This window comes from Ipomoea nil, unplaced genomic scaffold (genome assembly GCF_001879475.1).
Source record: "Ipomoea nil cultivar Tokyo-kokei standard unplaced genomic scaffold, Asagao_1.1 scaffold0415, whole genome shotgun sequence".
Lineage (NCBI taxonomy): Eukaryota > Viridiplantae > Streptophyta > Magnoliopsida > Solanales > Convolvulaceae > Ipomoea > Ipomoea nil.
The window spans coordinates 2,888,478-2,909,806 of record NW_017616843.1 but is presented as its reverse complement, the minus strand read 5'-3'; the positions used below and the strand labels follow the sequence as shown (position 1 = coordinate 2,909,806).

General features: G+C 36.4%; 2 protein-coding genes across 8 annotated transcripts in view; both read right to left on the bottom strand.

Annotated features, from left to right (window-relative positions):
* The window catches only part of LOC109172298 (receptor kinase-like protein Xa21), a 77,848-nt gene extending 61,267 nt beyond the window's left edge, over window positions 1-16,581 (bottom strand). For 2 of the 3 annotated variants that reach the window (XR_002052722.1, XR_002052721.1), the window contains exons 1-2: window positions 14,817-16,581; window positions 14,288-14,678 (exon numbers count right to left, since the gene is read on the bottom strand). Coding sequence is in view for 1 of the 3 variants with exons in the window: in XM_019321472.1 (XP_019177017.1) it covers window positions 14,326-14,678; window positions 14,817-16,455 (1,992 nt within the window). In the remaining 2 variants the exon portion in view is untranslated. Of the gene's footprint in view, window positions 1-14,286; window positions 14,679-14,816 lie in introns of those variants that run through there. The other variant, XM_019321472.1, reaches the window with a different exon arrangement.
* Window positions 1-21,329, bottom strand: part of LOC109172295 (LRR receptor-like serine/threonine-protein kinase FLS2) — a 43,161-nt gene that overhangs the window by 3,267 nt on the left and 18,565 nt on the right. For 3 of the 5 annotated variants that reach the window (XM_019321465.1, XM_019321466.1, XM_019321468.1), the window contains one exon: window positions 18,406-18,477. The exons of 1 other annotated variant lie outside the window; for it this stretch is intronic. In XM_019321465.1, coding sequence (XP_019177010.1) covers window positions 18,406-18,477 — 72 coding nt within the window. Of the gene's footprint in view, window positions 1-381; window positions 454-18,405; window positions 18,478-21,329 lie in introns of all 5 variants that reach the window. One more of the 5 variants, XM_019321469.1, reaches the window with a different exon arrangement.

The following is a 21,329-nucleotide window of genomic DNA, read 5'->3' as shown; positions in this document are numbered from 1 at the left end:
ATTTCTATAATTCTTACTTCAATAATATTAATATGAATTCTACAATTATACATAAATAAATAAATAAATAAATAAATAAATAAATAAATAAATAAATATATATATATATATATATATATATATATATATATATATATATATATATATATATATATATTGGTTCCTGTGAGCTCATGTCTTCCCGTGCGATTAGTGCGGCATACACCATTAGGTATGCATAAATGCACCATACAGTGTTCGAAAATGCATCAGAATGAAATGCCAAAAAATACACTACACAAAAATTACAGCCGTGAACATTTTAATAAAAAAAAAATTATTGTACCCGTTGTGCTACTACTATTATTTATTATTTAGCAACTAACATAGCACTGAACGTACCTCCAAAGTTGTTGTGTGCAAAATTTAGCAGCTCAAGTGCACTTAAGTTGCCAATTTCCTTTGGTATGGCTCCTGAGAGAAGCAAAGAGAATACATTTACTATGAAAAAATTAGCAGGGTTATTATTTATTCCACAGATACAAAGGCTAGTCCATGGCGGGAGGTCTGATCTCCAGATAGAGCCAAAGTCCCGGCCTTGGGCCATAAAACGAGAATATTTCTTAGGAACAATCAAGTATGGCCAACGACGACACATGGGGACTCGAGCCTAGCCCCCAAGGCGACTTTAGCTGGGGTGGCCCTGGTTGGAGGGGACCACGCCCGGGGTGGCCTCGAGCCCGACTCTCCCTAACAAGGGTCGCTATCGCATAGACCTGCTCAAGACGAGGAGGCAAGCTAAGAGGAAGCTAAATGATCAAGTAAGAACACACGAAATAAGTGAAGTCAACTCAAAAATTAGTAGTTTTGTTAACGAATACCAAGGAGTTCAAAATACATGGTGAAACTTTATGAGCATAGAGGAACACTAATCTAAGCCCCCGGAGGGAAGCTCAATGCGGGCTGCTTTGTGCCAGTAGGGTGCTAAATCGGGTCGGCCATGTCACCATGTAGGTGAATGTCCTTTTGAAAAAAGGCGAGGAGTCAAGGAAGGGTCTCTGTCACGTGTCTTTAAGGGGACATCACTCGCATAAGAAGACGCCAATGTAGTGTACGAAGAGGGGTATATATATATATATATATATATATATATATATATATATATATATATATATATATATATATATATATGTACTATTTTCAGTACTCAAATAATGTATTTTACGTACACAAATAATATACTTTTAGTATATTAAAAATGTACTTTTTATTTATGATTCACATCACTGACTGTGTGGATCATGGATGGTCCATGTAATCATGATTGACGCAAACTTGACAAGGCACGTATATATGATGAACAAATATCTATATATAATATCTATATATAATATAGCAGAATCAAAGTGAAAATTTTTTCCCTCCATTTTGTGCATTTGACAGTTATAGAATATCAAGGGTTTAGGAACTTAATAATCATCATAAATCTTTATCTTGATATATTATATATATATATATATATATATATATATATATATATATATATATATATATATATATATATAGGCATTATAAAAATAAAAAATAAATCAATTGAAACTAAATAATATAACATAATAAAACTTTTATTTTTTATTATGTTATATTATTTATTGTCAATTGATTTATTTTTTTGCTTTTATAATGCCTGTGTGTGTGTGTGTTAGGAACCTTGTATTAGGATTTTGATGATACCAATGTAATGTAGAAAGTAGACCCCTAACTCTTACGTTTCTCTTGTATCGCTACTTTCGTTCTAGACGAAAGTTGCCATAACTCATATGTAATTCGTGTTAAGCTAGAACAAACACACGAAAAGAGTTATGAATAGAAGATAGGCTGATCAAGACGAAAGAAGACTCCACGCAACGAAAGAAGGAGTTGTCATTAAGAAGACAGTTCTTTTCAAGACTATTCCAACAAGTATTCTTCTTCTTACCAACAAGAAGAATGTTATACCTGTCTGATTTGACAACATCCTAGGACAATAAGGACCTCAACTCACGGGACACGCTCTCCAAAGAGCATTTAATGAAGCTGTACTATCTCTGGAGCTAAAAGACAAAAGACATCAAGTCCTCCATACCTTCAACGGCTACATAGTACAGACCCATTAATGGAGCATTAAATGCATGAGGCTCCATGGTCCTTGTCCAACGGATTCTAGAAGTCAACCGGTTTGAATCTAAATATATTTTTCTGAAGGAAGTGCTATTACCAAAGCATTTCAGCAAACTGCCAGACAACTGATTGTTGCTCAGCTGTAATTCATACACATAATGAAGTTCACAAAGGCTATCAGGAATGGGACCACTGAGTTTGTTATTACTGAGATATAATCCTTGGAGCTTACTGACCTTACCTAGCGTTGGTGGAATAAAGCCGACCAAGTTATTACTACCCAGATCCAAGCCAATCAAGCTGCTCAAGTTTCCGAGTTGATTTGGAATGATTCCCTTTAACCCACATCCCGACATAGACAGAATTTGAAGGGAAGAAGAAAGATTCCCAATTGATGACGGAAGGATAGCATCTAGAGGGTTATCAAATAAGTATACCTCCTCCAAATAATTGCAATGTACCAAAGAGTTGATTGGCGTCGCAATTGATGCTACACTGAAGAATTTTGAGGCGTCGCAATTGAGAAAGCTCTCGAGGAAAGGAATTGTGAAAATTGTTTTGGCTCAAGTCAAGTGAAACAAGAAAAGAAAGGTTTCCCAAGTCTGGAGTTAATTCTCCAACAAGACCCATATTGGAAAGATCCAAAGCAGACACTCTATTGTGACGGGAGTTGCAAGTGACTCCAATCCAGTTACAAGGAGTTATGCTGTTAACAGACCAATTGTAAGCTAAAATGCTATGAGGATCAAAAGAAATTTTTGATTTTAGAGAGAGTAGGGCATGTTTGTCAGTGGTCATATTGGTATGGGCATTAATGGTTAAGCAAACCATTAGAGAGTGGAAGAAGAAGATGGATAAGCAGAAATAAGGAAGTTTTGAGCTTTGATAAAAATGGTATAGTAGCTGAGTGCTTTTTTATAGGCAAGTGGCCTCGTGGAGAGAAATATCTCAAGCCCAATATTGGCTGACTGATGAGATATGTCTCTCAACTCAGAACCACTCAATTTTTATCCTTGGAATTGAAAAAAGAAATGGAAATCCATGAACATTTTTATTTTATTATTATTATTATTATTATTATTATTATTATTATTATTATTATTATTTCTAATTACAACAAATTCAAGCATCCCTCCCAGCTTTCGGTTATTGATCAATGAGCTATCCTAACCTTTACTCATGTACCAAAGCTGGGGGCTTCTTCTTTTTTTTTTTTTTTTTTTTTTTTTTTTTTTTAATAATAAACATTATGATAAATGTAAAAAAAGTCGACTTATTAGTTTTATTATAAAAAATATTACTTTTGGTCCCTTGATTATACTACATGTATCAAATTCAGTCCTTGAATATTAAAATATTCAAATTATATGTATGACTATGTAATTTGTATCACATTTAGTCATTGAATATTACGGAGTAATATTTTTAGAGTTGTCAAAACGGGCCTAGGAGACGGGGCCCGCCAAAAGCCGTCATATGGTGGTGGCGGGCTAATAAGCCCGCCAAAATGCGGGCCTAAATGAGATCGCCTGCCCCGCTCGCCATGCCCTAGACTCACTAAATTTGAAAAGTTTTAAATTTAAATAAGAATTAATATGAAAAAGTTAATGAGTGTATTGGTAAAGAATTTTGATAATTCAAACATATATTAATGCATTTGTAATTCATTAAACACAATAATAACTAATAAAGTAATAAGTCATAATAAATAATCAAATACATAATTTGTTAATCTATTAGCCAATAACAAATAATTTATATAATGTACTAATTACTAATAGTGCAATATTAATAAATAAGTAAACACACACACACACACACACACACACACACACACACACATATATATATAGGGAAGGGATCATGTGCATTTGTTACTTCCCGTGTGGTTGTGCGGTGGATTAATGTGCGTGAGTGTTGTGCGTGATGTTAATATGCGTGAATTTTGTACTTAATGTGTCTGAGTATTGTGCTTAATATGCGTGAGATTTGTGCTTAATGTGCGTGAGTAGTTCAGAATTACGAGCTCAGAAAGAAGCAGAAGAGAAAACTCACGCACATTAACGCCAAAGCTTCTTGTTACTTCTTCCTTTAATTTGTCCATGGATCCTGGATTATCAGCTACCTTCAGTACAGTTGAATGTTTATATATATGACGCACGCCCAGCAAAATTTGCACACTAGCTAATTAAGTGTGGATTTCTGTTGTATTATTCTCATAATTCTTAATCACCATAGCTCGACTCTGCATCATCATCATCAGGGAGGGGGCAATGGCTACTGGGGATGGGAAAGAAGCTGATATCCATATTTTCTGCTGCATTTTACACATTCACGCACATTAAGTACAAGTCTCAAGCACATTAGACACAACACTCACGCACATTGAGTACAAATCTCACACACATTAATAACCGCACAACCGCACGGGAACCTTTCAATATATATATATATATATATATATATATATATATATATATATATATATATATATATATATATATATATATATATAGGAAGGTTCAAGTGCGGCAATGCACTTAGGTGCGGCGGTGCGGTACTGTTAATTGTAGGCCATTAGATTAGATAAATCCAACAAATCACATTCATCAAGGCTTTTCCGATATTTTGGCGCGCGTTCTCACAGTACGCGAACTACAAGGTTAAAGTCGTCATTGGGCACCAGAATATATCAAATCATAGTGTTGTGTGTTTTATGTTCGTTATTGGTGCATTATTAACCTTACTGTGGTGTATTTGAGAATTCGTGTTGGTGCCTTCCCGAGCGGTCAGTGCGACCACACTAATAGTTATACAAATATACACCATCCATGTTAGAAAATGCACACAAAAAAAACATGCACAAATTAGATACGCATCACCAGAACGCACCACTAGGTATGACTAAAAGCATCACACAGTGTTCAGAATACACCATTGGGGTGGTGAGTTATATGGTGTATTTTTTGGGTGTGTTGTGTGTTTTTTGGTGTATTTGTGCATTTCATTGTGGTGCTTTTTCCTAACACTATTGGTGTCTTTTGTTAACACTATTGGTGTATACTGACAAACGACCAATATAAATAACCACTACAATTACCATAACACCCCCCACTTACCAGGACGCGCTTAAATCTTTAAATCTTCGGAAATTAGCCGCTGCCGTTAAATTAAGCAAAATGGACGACGCTGATATGACCGCACCGCCGCACCTAAAGCCACTGCTGCATATGAGCCTCTATATATATATATATATATATATATATATATATATATATATATATATATATATATATATATATATATATATATATATATATGGTGTATATATACACTAATATTAATAATGTATACGTACTAGGCGTGCTTGGCAGGCCTCCTCCGACCTGTCCTGCCAAAGCCAGTTATTTTGGCAGGACGGGCTAAAAAGCCCACCAAAATACGAGTCATAAAATTCAAAGCCTGGCCCGCCTCTTAGAGCTGAGGGCAGAACGGGCTAGCCCGACAGACTAAGGCCGTTTTGATGATTCTAAATAATTTTAAATTATGTGCAAAACATTGTAATTTGTATCACTTTTTATCCTACCGTTAACTTTGTCAACCAAGTGACCTATTGATGGGATAATTTAATTAATTTTTATTTAAAAAAATATTTTAATAATTTTTAAATTAAAAAAAAAAAATTCGTCGGGCATGGACACCCCTCGCTCCTTCGTTTCCGAACGAGATAAACGACGGGCGGAGACTGGAGAGGGTGGTAGGCGATTCTCTTTGTTTTTTTTTTATACTTTTAATTAAAAAATATTTAAATAATTTATAAAATAAAAATAAATAAATTATCTTGTCAGCATGTCAATTGGCCGGAAGTTTGACCGAAAATTTTAATGTCAAGATCAAATATGTTACAAATTACAAAGTTTTGCACCTAATTTGAAAAATATTAATAATTAAGGACTATGGCCGATTTTTAGTTTTTTTGTGGTCCCGTTCTTGTAAATAAATGAGGCTCTACCAAAAACGCAATCGTTAAAATCAAATAATAAAAGAAAAAAAAAAGAATAAAAAATTTTATTTTTTTAAGAGGAAGGTGTGCGCAAAGCAAAAAGATTTCTAAAACATTAGAAGGTTCGCGCAAAGCTGGAGTTGAACCTTTGATCTCCCTAGAGACTTTTAAGATTAATTACAATTTTTTTCTCTTTTAATATCTTAACTAGCTAGGCAAAAATTAAATATTGAAAAAAAAATAAAAATAGAGAATTGGAGCTGATGGCTAAAATGAGAAGTATTAATCCGTGTGTGTAAGTTTCAAGAAATCTCCAAGAATGGATGGCATGCACTCCGCCGCTGACACACCGGAGGCTAAGGATAAGCCATCGGACGTTCAAGAGCTCCTTGAACGGAGATCCCAAGTTTCACAATGCGATGATATACATGACCAAGACATGGTTCCCGAGACTCTGCCTGAGCTTGTACCAGAATCACATCAGGCAAAGGTAGCAGCGAACGCTCCGACTTCCTGTAACTATAGGGCAAGTCTTAATAACAATCCGCGCTTTAAGGTCACGGACTTACCGGAGGAAATTGCCTCGAAAGATGAAGAGTCGCCTAAGCCAGTGAACCCTGAATGCCCCAGAATCAAGATTACTAAGGAAGACAAAGAAAGGATTTGGAGACCATGGCGTCGCACACTCATTATCAAGTTGTTAGGAAGGACGGTAGGATACAGTTACCTGATTCGTCGTCTCCAAACCTTATGGAAAATAGAGGCGCATATGGAGCGCAGCTCATCGATCTTGACCGGGACTATTATATAGCAAGGTTCGAATCACAAAGGGACTATGATGAAGCAAGGTTCGGAGGTCCATGGATGATTTTCGACCATTATCTACTGGTTCAAGAATGGATGCCGAAGTTCAATCCGCTTACGGATTCTGTGGAGAAAATCTTGACATGGGTTAGATTGCCCATGATTCCGATAGAGTATTTTGATGACAAGATTCTGATGCGAATAGGGAATACCATTGGTCGCGCCATCAAGATTGACATCACCACGAGACTAGCATCAAGGGGGAAATTCGCACGAATTTGTGTGGAAATTGACATCTCCAAACCACTACTTGCTAAGTTTGAGGCTGAAGAGGAATTCTATGCGGTGGAATACGAGGGTATACACATGATCTGCTTTAAGTGTAGTCTGTATGGTCATATGGCTGAACATTGTTGTGAGGAATGCTGTAAGGCAAACGCATAGGAGACCTCTCAGATGGAACTCGACAAGGATAAAGGGTTGCATGAAGGAATTTCCCATGACCCAGATCTGAACATTAAGCCGGCAACCACCAGGTTCCCTGTTCAAGAAAGCTTTGGGTCTTGGATGATAGTTAAGCGGAAGGATCGAAGGCCACCTAAAAGGAATGATCAGAAGGCTACGCAGAAAGTTGCACAAACTCCCGCCAACCCTTTGGGAGATAACGCTCAATCTTTCAATAATCCTTTGTTTAACACACGCTTTGCCCCCCTGGGGAACCTTGAAGAAGAAAACTTGGATACGGGTTTGCCTGCAACTCCAAAGACCGGCGTGAGGCTGCAAGGACAGTCTTCCTCTACCCCGACTCCTGGCTACAAATCTAATGAAAATGCGAGTATTCATATCTCACCTCTGAAACGGCCCATGGAACTCAGAACGCGTTATGTTAGGAACACAAGAGGGAGAGGGAGCAGACTTACTACACCTCGGAGAGCCGCTGCGGAGGAGGATCATACGGTGGTGAGGGGTTCATCGATGTAATCAATTCCCAATTGCTGTCTGTAGCCTTTGGCTACCAATCTAGCCTTGTGACGTTCAATAGTCCCGTCTGCTTTGAGCTTCGTCTTGTACACCCATTTACACCCGATGGGTGTTTTTCCGGATGGTAGTTGAGATATGTTCAGATCTCCCATGTTGTCTGTGACTGCCCCTATAGCTTGCTGTTTTTCTTTTGATTTGAAGCCAGGTACCCAGCCAAGAGGGTACCCGTGCTTCTTATAGCATTTATCGATTGTATGTCCAGACATTCCGCAGTAGGTACATTTGGCCTTCGTTGTGCCATTTCGTCTTCCATTATATTGTATGCATTAAAAGCTGCGACAATGGCATCTCCATTCATACTGTCTGTATTACCTTGCACTGCATTTGCATGATTGAGGTCTAAACCTCCAAAATTCAGATTGGTGAGGTTGATTTACTTCTCCAATTTTTCAGCCATAACAAAGATTTTGTAGATTTCAGGTATGGGATCCAGAACAAGAACGTTTGACTTCAAATTAGTGTAATCTTCGTTTAATCCTTGCAAGAATCTGATTACCTGGTCTGTGTCTCTCTGCTTTCTAACTTCATCGATCAAGTCACAGGCACATCTAGGCTCACATTTGCAGATTGGGAGGGGCCTCAACGTGTTCATCTCCTCCCATAGAGTACGTGACTTCGTGTAGTACTCACTGACCGAGAGAGTGCCTTGTTTCAGATTATAAATTTCATTTTGCAGTATCAAATTCGTTGAGCGTCGCACTGTGAGAATCTTCTTCGCAGATCTTCCCATATTTCACGAACTTTGTCGAAGTGCATTATGCTTTGTGCGATGGAGATGTGCACCGATTTGAACAACCACGAGCAGATTATGAGATTGCATCGTCTCCAAATTGGATACTGGGGATGATCTCTTCCTGGTGCTGGAGTGGAGCCGTCCACTAGACTCAATTTATTTTTCACCTCAAGAGCAATTCGCATGGAGATTGACCAGCTACCATAGTTAGAGCTTCCCAACACTGGTGGATTGACTAGGATGGTGTAGGGGCTGTCATTAGGGCTAAGATAGAGCGGATTCTCCTGCTCTTCTGAATTCAAGCTCCTCTGTGGCTGAGTGAAGTAGTTCCTCTGTGGAACTGCTCCAGGGATAGCTTGAGACGGTGATTGGTTGATCGGAGTTGCGATCGGAGTCGGCGATGCGATTTGTGTTTCCTGGTTGACGTTGCCGGTGCCTGAGAGGGCAACAACATATGAGCGTCCAAGCTCTGATACCATAATGGAATCTGCGAAGCTTATGAGAATAGAAGCAAGAAGATAACTAACTGCATTTGGTGAGAATATTTTGTGATCAGATTTCCAGAGAAAGAGAGAGCTACGTTTAAGTACATGGAGGGAAGGGTGGTTGGGAAATCAGTTACAATTGATAACTACCTTAGCTAATTACATTGATGCCCTCTAATTCTTTTTGTATCCCTTCTTTTCCCTCTTGGATTCTACCCTCTAATAATTTCTACTGGCAAATTATTGTGTGAACGATGGTCCACATAATTGTATGGATCATGATTATCAAATACATTTTTAATATATTAAAAATACATTATTTTTATATTGAAAGTACCTTACATACATATATAATGTACTTAGTATATTTAAAATATACTTTTTATTGCATGCAACTCCAAAGTTCATAACTTTGAAATTAATATATGGCATAGCTAGACGGCCTAATATTTAAGATTGTTCATGTGCATATTGAGGACTACGGAGACAAAGATGCGTTATTCGTGGATTCATCGGATACTATTTAACAACACTCTCCAACTTAATTGACGTGAAGTGGGTTTAGTAACATTAAGATTATATTCTCGAATTATTAGTTCTCATCTTTTATTGATTACACACTTAATTCGATAGTATTTGAAAGAAAAAATCAATATTCGAACTAAGATTGTGATTTTGGTCTTTAAAGGTCAATTGTATGTTGCTACATCTAGAGTTAGAAATCTCAAAGGTCTAAAAATTTTGATCCGTGGTGACTCTAAAATTGTAATTCAATTACTATTGTAGTTTACTAAGTTCTTAAAAATTTGTAATATTAAATATTATGTACTAAATTTTTAATATAGTTTAAGATTTGTAGTAATCACCCACCTTAAATATTATTTTAATTGTAAATATATTTATGTTCATAATTTTATCATAGGAATTCACACATAATAATTATTAAATAACAAAAATTTTATATATGAATAAACCTCATATAGGGTATATTTTTATAACATATTTTTCGTGCATCGCACGTGACAAATACTAGTACTAATAATAGTAGACAAGATGGAATTGAAATTTCGTGCAGGCTGAGGTGCTAGATGATGGAGACTTATGTCTTGTGGAAAATACATTCCCTTTAATATAATACGGGAAAATTATAATTTATACCCCTCTATAATATGTTAATTATCAATATCACCATTTAATTATTAGTGGTGTAAATGTTGCCTCTGTATATCTAGATAACTCGATGACTATATTTCCAACACGATAAATAATTGAGGAACCACATTAATTAAAAATTTAAAATTGAAAATAAGAGGCCAAATTGAATAATGACCAATAGTTAAGAGATCAAAAGTGAACAACTTCTCTAGACGTCAAAAATCAGTCTGCACGGGCTTAATTCATTGGTTCAATAGACAGTATTTGGGATAAATATAAATTTTCAAAATTCAATAGTATTTGAGCAGATCGCTTGTGCCCATCGACACTTGGTCTTGTCTGAGCCACTAAATTAATGTGATTTACATCATCTCAATTGTTCTGTCGGTCCGGGTGTGGGGATCCTTGGACAACCTTTTGCGGCAAGAATGTCAAATATTAGCTCAAAACTTAGGGTGCGTTTGTTTCATGGATTTACACCTTAAAAATGGGAATCAAAATCATAGTGTGTTTGGTTGATAACTTTTTAAAAGAGTTAATTACTGATTTGGTCCCTCGATTATGAGGATTTCACAAATTTGGTCCTCGACTTTTAAAATTCCTCAATTTAGTCCCTGACTATGCTTTTTTTTTTTTTTAACCCTAGATGGTCATAACCGTTAGACATCCGTTAACTCGAGACCAAATTGATAATTTCGCTATAGTCAAGGGACCATTTCAGTAATTAACTTTCGGAGAAAATGGTACATGTGATGACTGAAATGGTCACTTGACTATAACAAAATTACCAATTTGGTCCCGAGTTAACGGATGTCTAACGGTTAGGACCATTTCGGATAAAAAATGCATAGTCGGGGACTAAATTGAAAAATTTTGGAAGTCGAGGACCAGATTGGTGAAATCCTCATAGTCGATGGACCAAATCGGTAATTAACTCCTTTTTAAAACACAAGTATGGGTTTTGATTACCTCTCAATTAAAAATCTCATTCCCTAATTACAAATGGGTATCATTCCATCTTATTGGTAATCTAATTTTTAAATTTAGATTATTAGATCTTTGTTTTGATTTTTTGTTCATATTGATGTTTTGGATGTCATTATAGTAGGATCAATTGTCTTGATTTTTTATTTTTGTATTTTAAAAACATTTATTCCCATTATAGGGTTATACACAATCAAACATCAATATTAGTAATAATTCCAATTCTACTCTACTACCAAACATGCAAAATATTTTCACCAAAACCTATTATCATTATCAAATATTTAATTTTCAATCGATTCCAATTCCAACGTGCGTATCAAACACACCCTTAAAACATATAATTTCACTTTTGACGTACTTTAATATACAAGGTTATTAAAGCTCACAAACATAACGCATAATAGTATTTTATTCTTCTTCAGCACACATGATAGGCAACTAACACATTCTATGGCAGAGCTATGACAAATAGAGGGAATAATATGCAAGGGACATGACAAATCAACTCTTATAACAATGGATATTTAAACATTCAAGACCCAGTAAAAAGATAACAGATCGATAAAAGAAGAAACACATTTCAAAGAAAACAACTCAAATTCTACGAGTGTGACGATTACCTCAAACTCTAGACAAAATACTTGAAATTCAAAGTTGAGAAGATTGAAAGAAAATGTGAAAACTTTGAATGGAGTTCTAATACTTCTAAATCACTCTGCCCCAAAGAGAGTCCGTCAATGGCATCTCTATTATTGAAAATTCAACAGAAGCAAGCTGTAAAGACTCTGACCCAACTAAGAACCACCCTGATGGCTAATGCTTCTGCTTCTCTGGGGAACACACCCCAGGCCAAGGAATTGAAATTGCTGCCACAAATTGACCCTTATCCTTAGCGATGGTAATCTTCTCAGACCGCTCAGAGGCCTTGTCTTCGGCTTTAACGTTCAAGATTCCATTGGCATCAACCTCAAATGTAACTTCAATTTGAGGTAGTGTTCCTCTGTTCCAGTTAGATCAAAGTAATCCTTCAAAAGTTGTTGAACCTTTACAATCCTAGTACTTCCACCAACGAGGACAATTTCATGAATCTGGTTTTTCTGTAACCCAGCATCCTCCATAGCCCTTAACAGGCCCCATAGTCGTCTTTCTAAACAAATCATTTCTCACAGCCCTCTTTGCCCGCTCACATTCAATTCCCTCCTGAGTTTCCCAAGAGCCCAGTTAGTTGTCCTTACCATGCTTCTTCTTCTTCTTATCTAAAGCAAACAAAATTAGTCAAATGCTACACCACCAAACATGAAGAAACAAGTCCCAAAAACCATGTACATAACTACAAATTAAAGACCCTTACCTCCAAGCTGAGTATCTCCATTGGTAGCAATGATGCCTGCATCCTTAGTAGCTTAATTGCCTCTGAGCATCATTGAAGTATGCTGCACCCAAATTCAAAGGAGAGAGAGCATTGCAATCTCAGTAAGACCAATTAATTAAACACATTACTCAATTTGACCTGGTCACAACTGCATCCTTAGCTTCATTTTCTTTCGAAGCTAAGGTAAGCTTCAGCTGTATGTTTCCTTTATCTTAGTAAGAATCATATATGGCACTAATCTCCTCAGGGCTGAAAACCTTTATTGGTTTCACCATCTTTAATTTCATCTTCACTTGTATATATGCATGCTTTTCAATTCCATCCTTAGCTTGTTAACAATATAATTTTGTAAGCTAAGGAACAATTAAGCTACTTTCATGTCCCTTTATTTGCACTTCTTTGTCTTCAAACCTGCTATTTAATTAAGACCCCCATTAGAGTTAGCTTCAAAACACACACACAAACACATATTGAAGCTAGAGAAATTCATTACTTTCTTCCAATATAATAAGCCTCTTTACATCAAAAATGGTCCTCCGATCTCAGGGTTGATTCTTGGCTGCATGCCTCACCAATTAGTCTCTCATTGCCAGTGAAGGAAACCCATGATGTTGTGATACGATTACCTTGCTCATTGCCTATGATCTCGATCTACACGCTCATCTTTGTATTAGAATATTAGATGTGTAACAATTGTGCAAACCTTCAGAATATGATCATCCTCTAGCTTTTGGATTAGTCTCTGCTGTTGCTGTTCACCAACTTTAACAGTCAGTTCATCAATCTTGGCTTCAGATCAGCTGATTCCAGCAAATTAAACAGGCCCTTTCTCAAAGTTTAATCTGAACACAGGCAGCAGCGGAAAGAGTCAATTATATAACACTTCCTAGATTTTTTACTTTTTTAGTTACTAGAACTACAGAATATATCTGACATTTATAAATGAAAATGTGTTGGTGATTTGTCAACCTACCTAATATTCACATCAACCAATTACAAATATACAGAGTTAAATTAAATGTGGCAAGTCTTCATTCATACCTTCAACTTTGTGAGCTCATGCTCCATTTTCCGGTTTTCGTCAAGAAGTAATGATTCAAGTTTAACACAAGATCCCTCTATTACCCATCAGTGGCCACAACTCATTACACCTAAACTCTCAAGATAAAATGTCTTCCTCATCTACTATACTCCGACTCAATGATGCCCCCTACTTACTCAGTGTAAGACCATTAGCTTTCACCTTCAAAATCATGTTGGATCAAGTGCTACTCTAGACAAGAACTAGATAGTCAACATGTGGAGAAAGGAAGATTTATGCTTCAGACTACGACTGCCCTACGTTGGTTCATTGATAATCCTACCCACATTCAATTCAGCCATATAATGAAGGCATCCTTAGTAGAATGCCTCTGAGCATCATTGAAGTATGCTGCAGCACATTTCAAATTAAAGGAGAGGGAGAATGGCAATCTCAGTAATCACATCAAATTAAAATCTCAACCATAGCATCACTCAAATATTACCTGGAACGGTGACAACTGCATGCATCCTTGATTGTCTTTAATTCCAAGGTAAGCTTTTCAGCTGTTTCCTTCAAATTTTATCAGCTCCCAACACTTCTTAGAAATTGAAGTTTAATTTTATTCAGTCTTGCTACAACATCTTCTGCATTTAATCGCTTTTGGGGAGATTCCACTGCACAATGCAAATCCAGTTCTAATATGGAGGATATACACTGCAATTTCACATTGAAGTCTTCATCATCTGCCCTTAGTAAGTTGGGATCTACAACTTGATGTACATCATGAAGCATAGAATCACTTATCCAACTTTTCAAGCTCATATCTTCACCAAATGTTTCATCGGTGGGCCTTCTTGCTGAAAATGTTTCCATTACCACAATTCCAAAACTATAAATGTCACATTGTGTTGATATCATTCCTGTGGATCCATACTCTGCGATTGTGAAAACTACCATCAATCAATCATAAGATTTGGAACGGAAAATGGAGGACTAGCTAGTCCATGATTATTTTAAAATATTGAAATATATTTTAGGAATAAATTGAATGAAAGATTAAAAATCGCATTTACCTGGTGCCATATAGCCTAGAGTTGCTAGAGTTTCGGTATGCTTGAAGCTCTCCTCCTTAGTTAACAACTTTGTCACACTAAAATCACATACATGGGCTACCATTTCTTCATCTAATAGCACATTTTCAGGCTTTAAATCACAATGAACCACCGGCATTGTGTAACCATTATGAAGATACTCCAAACCACATGCAACATCAATCATTATATTCAACCTTTGAGCCATATCCAAGAAGTTTCTTTGTGAATGTAGCCACTGCTCAAGGCTTCCATTTGGCATGTACTCAAGGACCAAGGCCTTAAAGTCTTCGGCAAAACATCCAGTAATCACCTTAGTAAGATTTCGATGGCGTAAATTCTTTAGCACTTCAATCTCAACATTAAAGCTCTCAAGTGCATCTTCTGATTGATTAAATACCTTCACTGCTATAAGCATTCCGTCATCCAAAGTCCCTTTATACACAGAGCCAAAACCCCCTGAACCAATGAGATTGATTTGGCTAAAGCGAGAAGTAGCCCTTGAAAGCTCATCATAAGAAACCCTTAATTTATCCCATGGAAAGCCAATATCTGCCATACTTGGGACTCTAAATTTCCTCTGTCGCTTTGTAAGGACAAATGCAATAATTGCAAAAGTAATTATCAATGAAGCTCCAAGAGATGCAAAAGCAATAAGAAGTCGTATTTTAATCCTCGAATGGTGGGTAGAATGACACGGTGGTACGTGAAACCTAGAATTTCCGCATAACTCCTTGTTAAACATGAACGATGCAATTGAGAAGTTCTTGAAACAACCAGCTGATGGAATTTCACCACTCAATTCATTGAATGAGACATTGAAGTATTTGAGGTATGCAAGTCTTTCCAAAGATACCGGAATAGAACCAGAGAGTTTATTTAGAGATAAATCTAAGGATTCCAAAGAAACAATTTGACTTATTTGCTCTGGAATAGATCCTTCTAGTTTATTCCGATCAAGGGAAAGAGAAACCAAATTTTGCAATTGCCCAATAGTGACAGGGATATTTCCCGAGATTTGATTGTGGGATATGTCTAGAAGTGAAAGTGCCTTCAAAGCTTCAACATCATTGGGTATAAATCCATCTAAGAAATTTGAACTCAAATTAAGCTCTAATAGGTCTTTGAGATAGCACAAACTTGAAGGTATTCTAGAATTCAACCGGTTTGAATCTAGATATATATGTCTGAGGGAAGTGCTATTTCCAAAGCATTTTAGCAAACTGCCAGACAGCTGATTGTTGCTCAAAACTAATTTATACAGATAGTGCAAATCACAAAGGCTACCAGAAATGGAACCATTCAATTTGTTATTACTGAGATCCAATAGTTGGAGGTTACTAGCCCTATCTAACATTGGTGGAATAAACCCGACCAAGTTATTGCTACCCAGATCCAAGGCAATCAAGCTGCTTAAGTTTCCAAGTTGATTTGGTATAATTCCCTTTAGCCCACAACTCGACATATACAACTCTGCAAGAGATGAAGAAAGATTCCCAATTGATGACGGAAGGATAGCATCTAGAGGGTTATCAAATAAGTATACCTTCTCCAAGTAATTGCAATTTACCAAAGAGTTGATAATACTTAACTCTGGAGATGCAGCATCATTTGTGAGCATGTTATCAGATAAATGTAGGTATTTTAGGAGTCTTAGATTACCAAGAGATCCATGTAATGTGCCGCTGAAATGGTTTGCTTCAAGAGCTAACGTAATAAGTTTTGAACAATTTGAGATGGAGTCCGGAATCACTCCACTGAGCTGATTTTCTTGCAGACAGAGTTCCTCTAAGTTCAATAGAGCATGCCCCATGCTTGAAGAAAGTGTCCCCATAAGGTTATTGAATGCAAATGTAATTATTTCTAAAGAAGAAATGTTGAAAACTTCATTGGGTATGGACCCACTTAAGTTGGTTGATTCTAAATTTACTATCTCCAACATATCAAGTTTTCCCAACTCTTTTGGAATTACACCTGCCAGATAACCCAAATCCTATATATATAAGTAATTTTAAATAAAAATATATTATCTAAAAACATAAAAAATCTCAATCAAAGTTATATCCTTGATTTATGTCCATCTTTTTGTGCATTCAAAAAAAAATGTCCATCTTTTTGTATGTGAATAAATGTATACATTTTACTTTAAATGTTGTACATTTCAATATTATTAGACAAATTGTCCCTACTATACTATTGTTAGACAAAAATACCTTTACACCGTTATAACACCGTTACTTTTTAATTCTAACATTGATAACTCCATCATTATTACCTTACACCTATATATATCATATCTTTTTCCACTCCTTTAATTATCATTTTATTAATAAAATCATTATATAATTAATTTAATGATTGATTATATTTTAATTAAATTTCTATGAATGGTAAATCATATATGTGTGTGTATAAAATACATATATTATTTGTGTATATATAATTTGAATTATAATTTTTAATTATTTATATTTATTATTATTTTAATATCGGGCATGAATTTTTGCACATTGCGCATACAAAATGCTAGTTTATATATATGCCATTATATTTGTGTATTATCACAAATTAAAAATTTGTCATTTAATTTTATTTAAAGCTAAATGAACATCTATATCATAAAATAGCATGAGAAATTAGTATGAATAATATAATTTTAAGTTTTGTATCACCATTTATAATAATAGTTTAAAATATAATTTGTAATACTTTCAATGAAATCTAAACTAATTAAAAACACAATTGGAGATATATTTTAATTAATTTTAAAATGTGCTACGGCCCTAGATAAGACCGTAACATATGGGAAATCTTTCAAGCAGATTTCTAAATTCTAAATTCACGCTTTGAGCATGTGATAGCTTTAAGAACAATATAAAAATAACAAGAACACGAATAAGAACAATATATTCCTTGTTTAAAAAAAATGAACAATATATTTCTTCTTTGTGATTCTCATAATTTATATACAATAAACCTATAGTCTAGTGGCACCAAGTTGTTCTCCCATATGGAAGGTTTTGAATTCGAGCCTCAGTGAGGCGATATTGATTAGTAGGTTGAGAAAGTTGTTATGAACAGATATTGCATTCTAATAAAGTCAGTAGTACTCAAAAATTTTTTTATTAGAGTATCGTTGGTAGATCGAGTAACTCACGACCACTCGAAAGTCTTGTTCCGACCACTTTTGGTATCCGGAATAACCTTTGTTGCTATTTCCGACCATTTTTTGCTTTCGGCTTGATTTAAGATCACTTTCAGGTGGTTGAAAATTCCATAATTTCCAGCCGTGATTTAAAATTAAAACCAAGTCATTGATCCAAAAGATTCACCCAAACCAATTCTACAAATGGTTAAAATCATGTACTATATATAGCTCTGATCCAACAACACCGTACCGAATTATTAACTATATAACTTTAATACTGACTTTTAGGGCATATGTATCTATGTAACTCGTTAGGTTATTATTTAAAAGGATTTATAATTATTCATTTAGAGTCTAAACTTACATAAATACAGGAATAAATGTGTATGAGTTTGTATATTTAGAAGTATACGTTGAATGTACCTCCAAAGTTGTTATATCCAATGTTTAGGTATTGAAGCATAGTTAAATTCCCAAGTTCCTTTGGTATATGTCCTGAGAGAAGGAAAACAATGCTTTGTAGTGAGGACAAGTTTAATTAGGAAGGAAATTAAGATAACGTAAGGATGACAAAGCGTGTATCTCCTTTGGAATAACACCTGCAAATTATTTTCATATTAATAAACAACTAACCTATTACTTAATTGCTTTCAAAAAAATAAAAACCCTATTACTTAATAAATGAGCTAAATAAAAGAGAAGTCCAATAACTAATACTTAACCAGCTATTGTTATACTAGGGACTAGGGTCAAAATTACAAGGCAGATCATAAGCATTGACAAGATTATTGAACAAAGTACTGGATCCGACCAGAAGCACATTGGTACTACTCGCAGTAGTCAAAGCAATCAACACGGTCAGTTGGTAACGAGTCAAGGGTGAAGTAGGAAGAGGTGAATGGTTCTTAGAGTCCAATACCACCTCATCAAAGAGTAGTTACAGAGGAGAGCATCCCCGACACTTATGGAGAGGAGTCGTTGCACTTATTAGGAGGCCGTTAGTGCCCATTATTGTAGCTGTTACCATTGTACAGTATAAAATTTGAGCTCATGTAACAAGTAGGGGTACACACGCACTTTGAAACTTTGTACTAGGCGATAACAACACAATTTGTCGATGTTCACTTATACACAAATATTATAAGGTAACATATTTACCGTCATTGGTTCTTTCATTGAGAGTCGAACTCAAGCAGACTAACACACACGTCTTTCTCTCTCATCAACGACCTTGAATTGAAGTGATGACACGATCTAGATCAAGTGGCTGCCATGGTTCCCGTGGCCTAAACATCAACAACAATGACAGTGCGGACATCGATGCCCGACAAAAAAACTCGGGCATGCAACCTCCGGGACCATCTCAACAGCAACCGCGAGGGTGACCTCTGAGAACAGCTTAACAACAACTGTGATGGTGACCTCCGTGACCAGTTCAACAACAATCGTGGTGGAGGGCAGCAAGAACCTAGAGCGCAGTACCACCTATATATCTCAAGGCGACGACCCATTTCATGCAGCAGGCAGCAGCGGCTCTAACCCAATTGGTTACAGGGATTCATGGTCAAGTGCCCCGATCATCCGCACAGAGGATGAAGTGATATTGCAACGACGAGAGAGGACCCGACGTCTATTCCGCGGTGCGATCCATGTTACCGACGGTCACCTTGAAACTCAACCTCACTCCAGGGGTAGAAAGGTGAAGGGCCAAAGGGAAGAAGTTCAAGTAGATGGCTCCGTCGGACATCGACCCACCGCTTCTATGCTTGTCTTGGAACGATTGGACGAGAGGGTGACTATCCGACATAGGTTAGGGCTACAACTAAGGACCGAGAGGTCATCTACCAAGGGACCGCACCAAGATGGAACTACGACAGTGGGTGACGGAGAGCGGTCGCCACAGTAAAAAAAAGGTGCGTGAGTCTGGTGGACCGGCTCTGCATTGGCCCACTGTGCATAAGCGAACCCCGACCATGCAGGAGGAAGTGGTAGAGTGGCTGCAAAAGAAAATATAGGAGCTAGCGAAGAAAATGGAGGCGAGGGAGCAGTCAGTTGAACCCGAGGTAAGGATGGCTGCATCATTTACTCCCTAGCTGACTCTGCTATGTACGCTCTCAACTCGATAGTAGGGGGGCCAGTGACAGGATAATTAGACAAAGTACTGGATCTGACCAGAAGCACATTGGGCCTACTCGTAGTAGTCAAAGCAATCAACACGGTCAGTTGGTAACAATCAAGAGTGAAGTAGGAAGAGGCAAGCAGTTACAGAGGATAGCACACAGCAATTACTGAGGAGCCTCGACACTTATGGAGGGGAGCCGTTGCACTAACCGTTACCATTGTACAGTATAAAAGCTTAGCTCATGTAACAAGGGGCACACTTTGAAACTTTGTACTAGGCGATAACAACACAATTTGTCTCTGTTCACTTATACACAAATATTATCTGATAACATATTTACTGTCAAACATACGATTTCATTTTTAATATGCTGCAAATTCATTTTAATTATATATATTAACAATTTATTTTTAGTAAATTTATTATATTTTGATACAAGTTCATTTTTAGTATTCTACCTAAAAATGAACATTTTATATATTAAAAATGAACTTATGTCAATACCCGTCCACGTTGCAATGTCTGAGTTTGGCAAATAGGCATTTTGTTGCCTTAGTAGTTGGAGCAACTTGAAGCTCAAAAGGCTAAATAGAGCAGTGATCTGATCATCAATTAGCCATGTTTCTTGCAAGGCAAGATGCGATAGAGAAAGAAATTTCATCTCTTTGTCAAGCTCTCTTCCGAAGCAAAAGGCATTTGGGCGTAACCAAAGACAAGTGCTTCGAAAAGACCAAGATATATATGGGTGTGTTTGGTTCGCACATAGGAATCAGAATCGGAATGGGTATCAAATACTTGGTAATGGTAATGGGTTTTGGTGAAAGTATTTAACATTGTTTGGTAGTAGGGTGGAATGGGAATGGTTACTAATAGTAGTGTTTGAGAATGAATAAGGAAATGAAACCCTTATTTTATTTGGGTATGAGTTTTTTCAATTGATGGGTATTCGAAACCCATAGTAGTGTTCTAAAAACCTATTAACTAAACAATAGCAATCACTTTCATACCCATTCCTATGAGCAAAACCCATCAACCAAACACACCCTAAGTTGGAACGCATGAATAGCGAACTTGACCTTCTTGCATTGCATGGACAACAAGCTTGACCTCCTTGGTGGATGGTAATGCAAAAAAAAGTGCAGAAAGTGAGCTGCAAATTTAAAAACAAAAAAAAAAACAAAAAAAAAAACAAAAGAAAAAATCTGGAAGCAAAAGGAGTGGACCT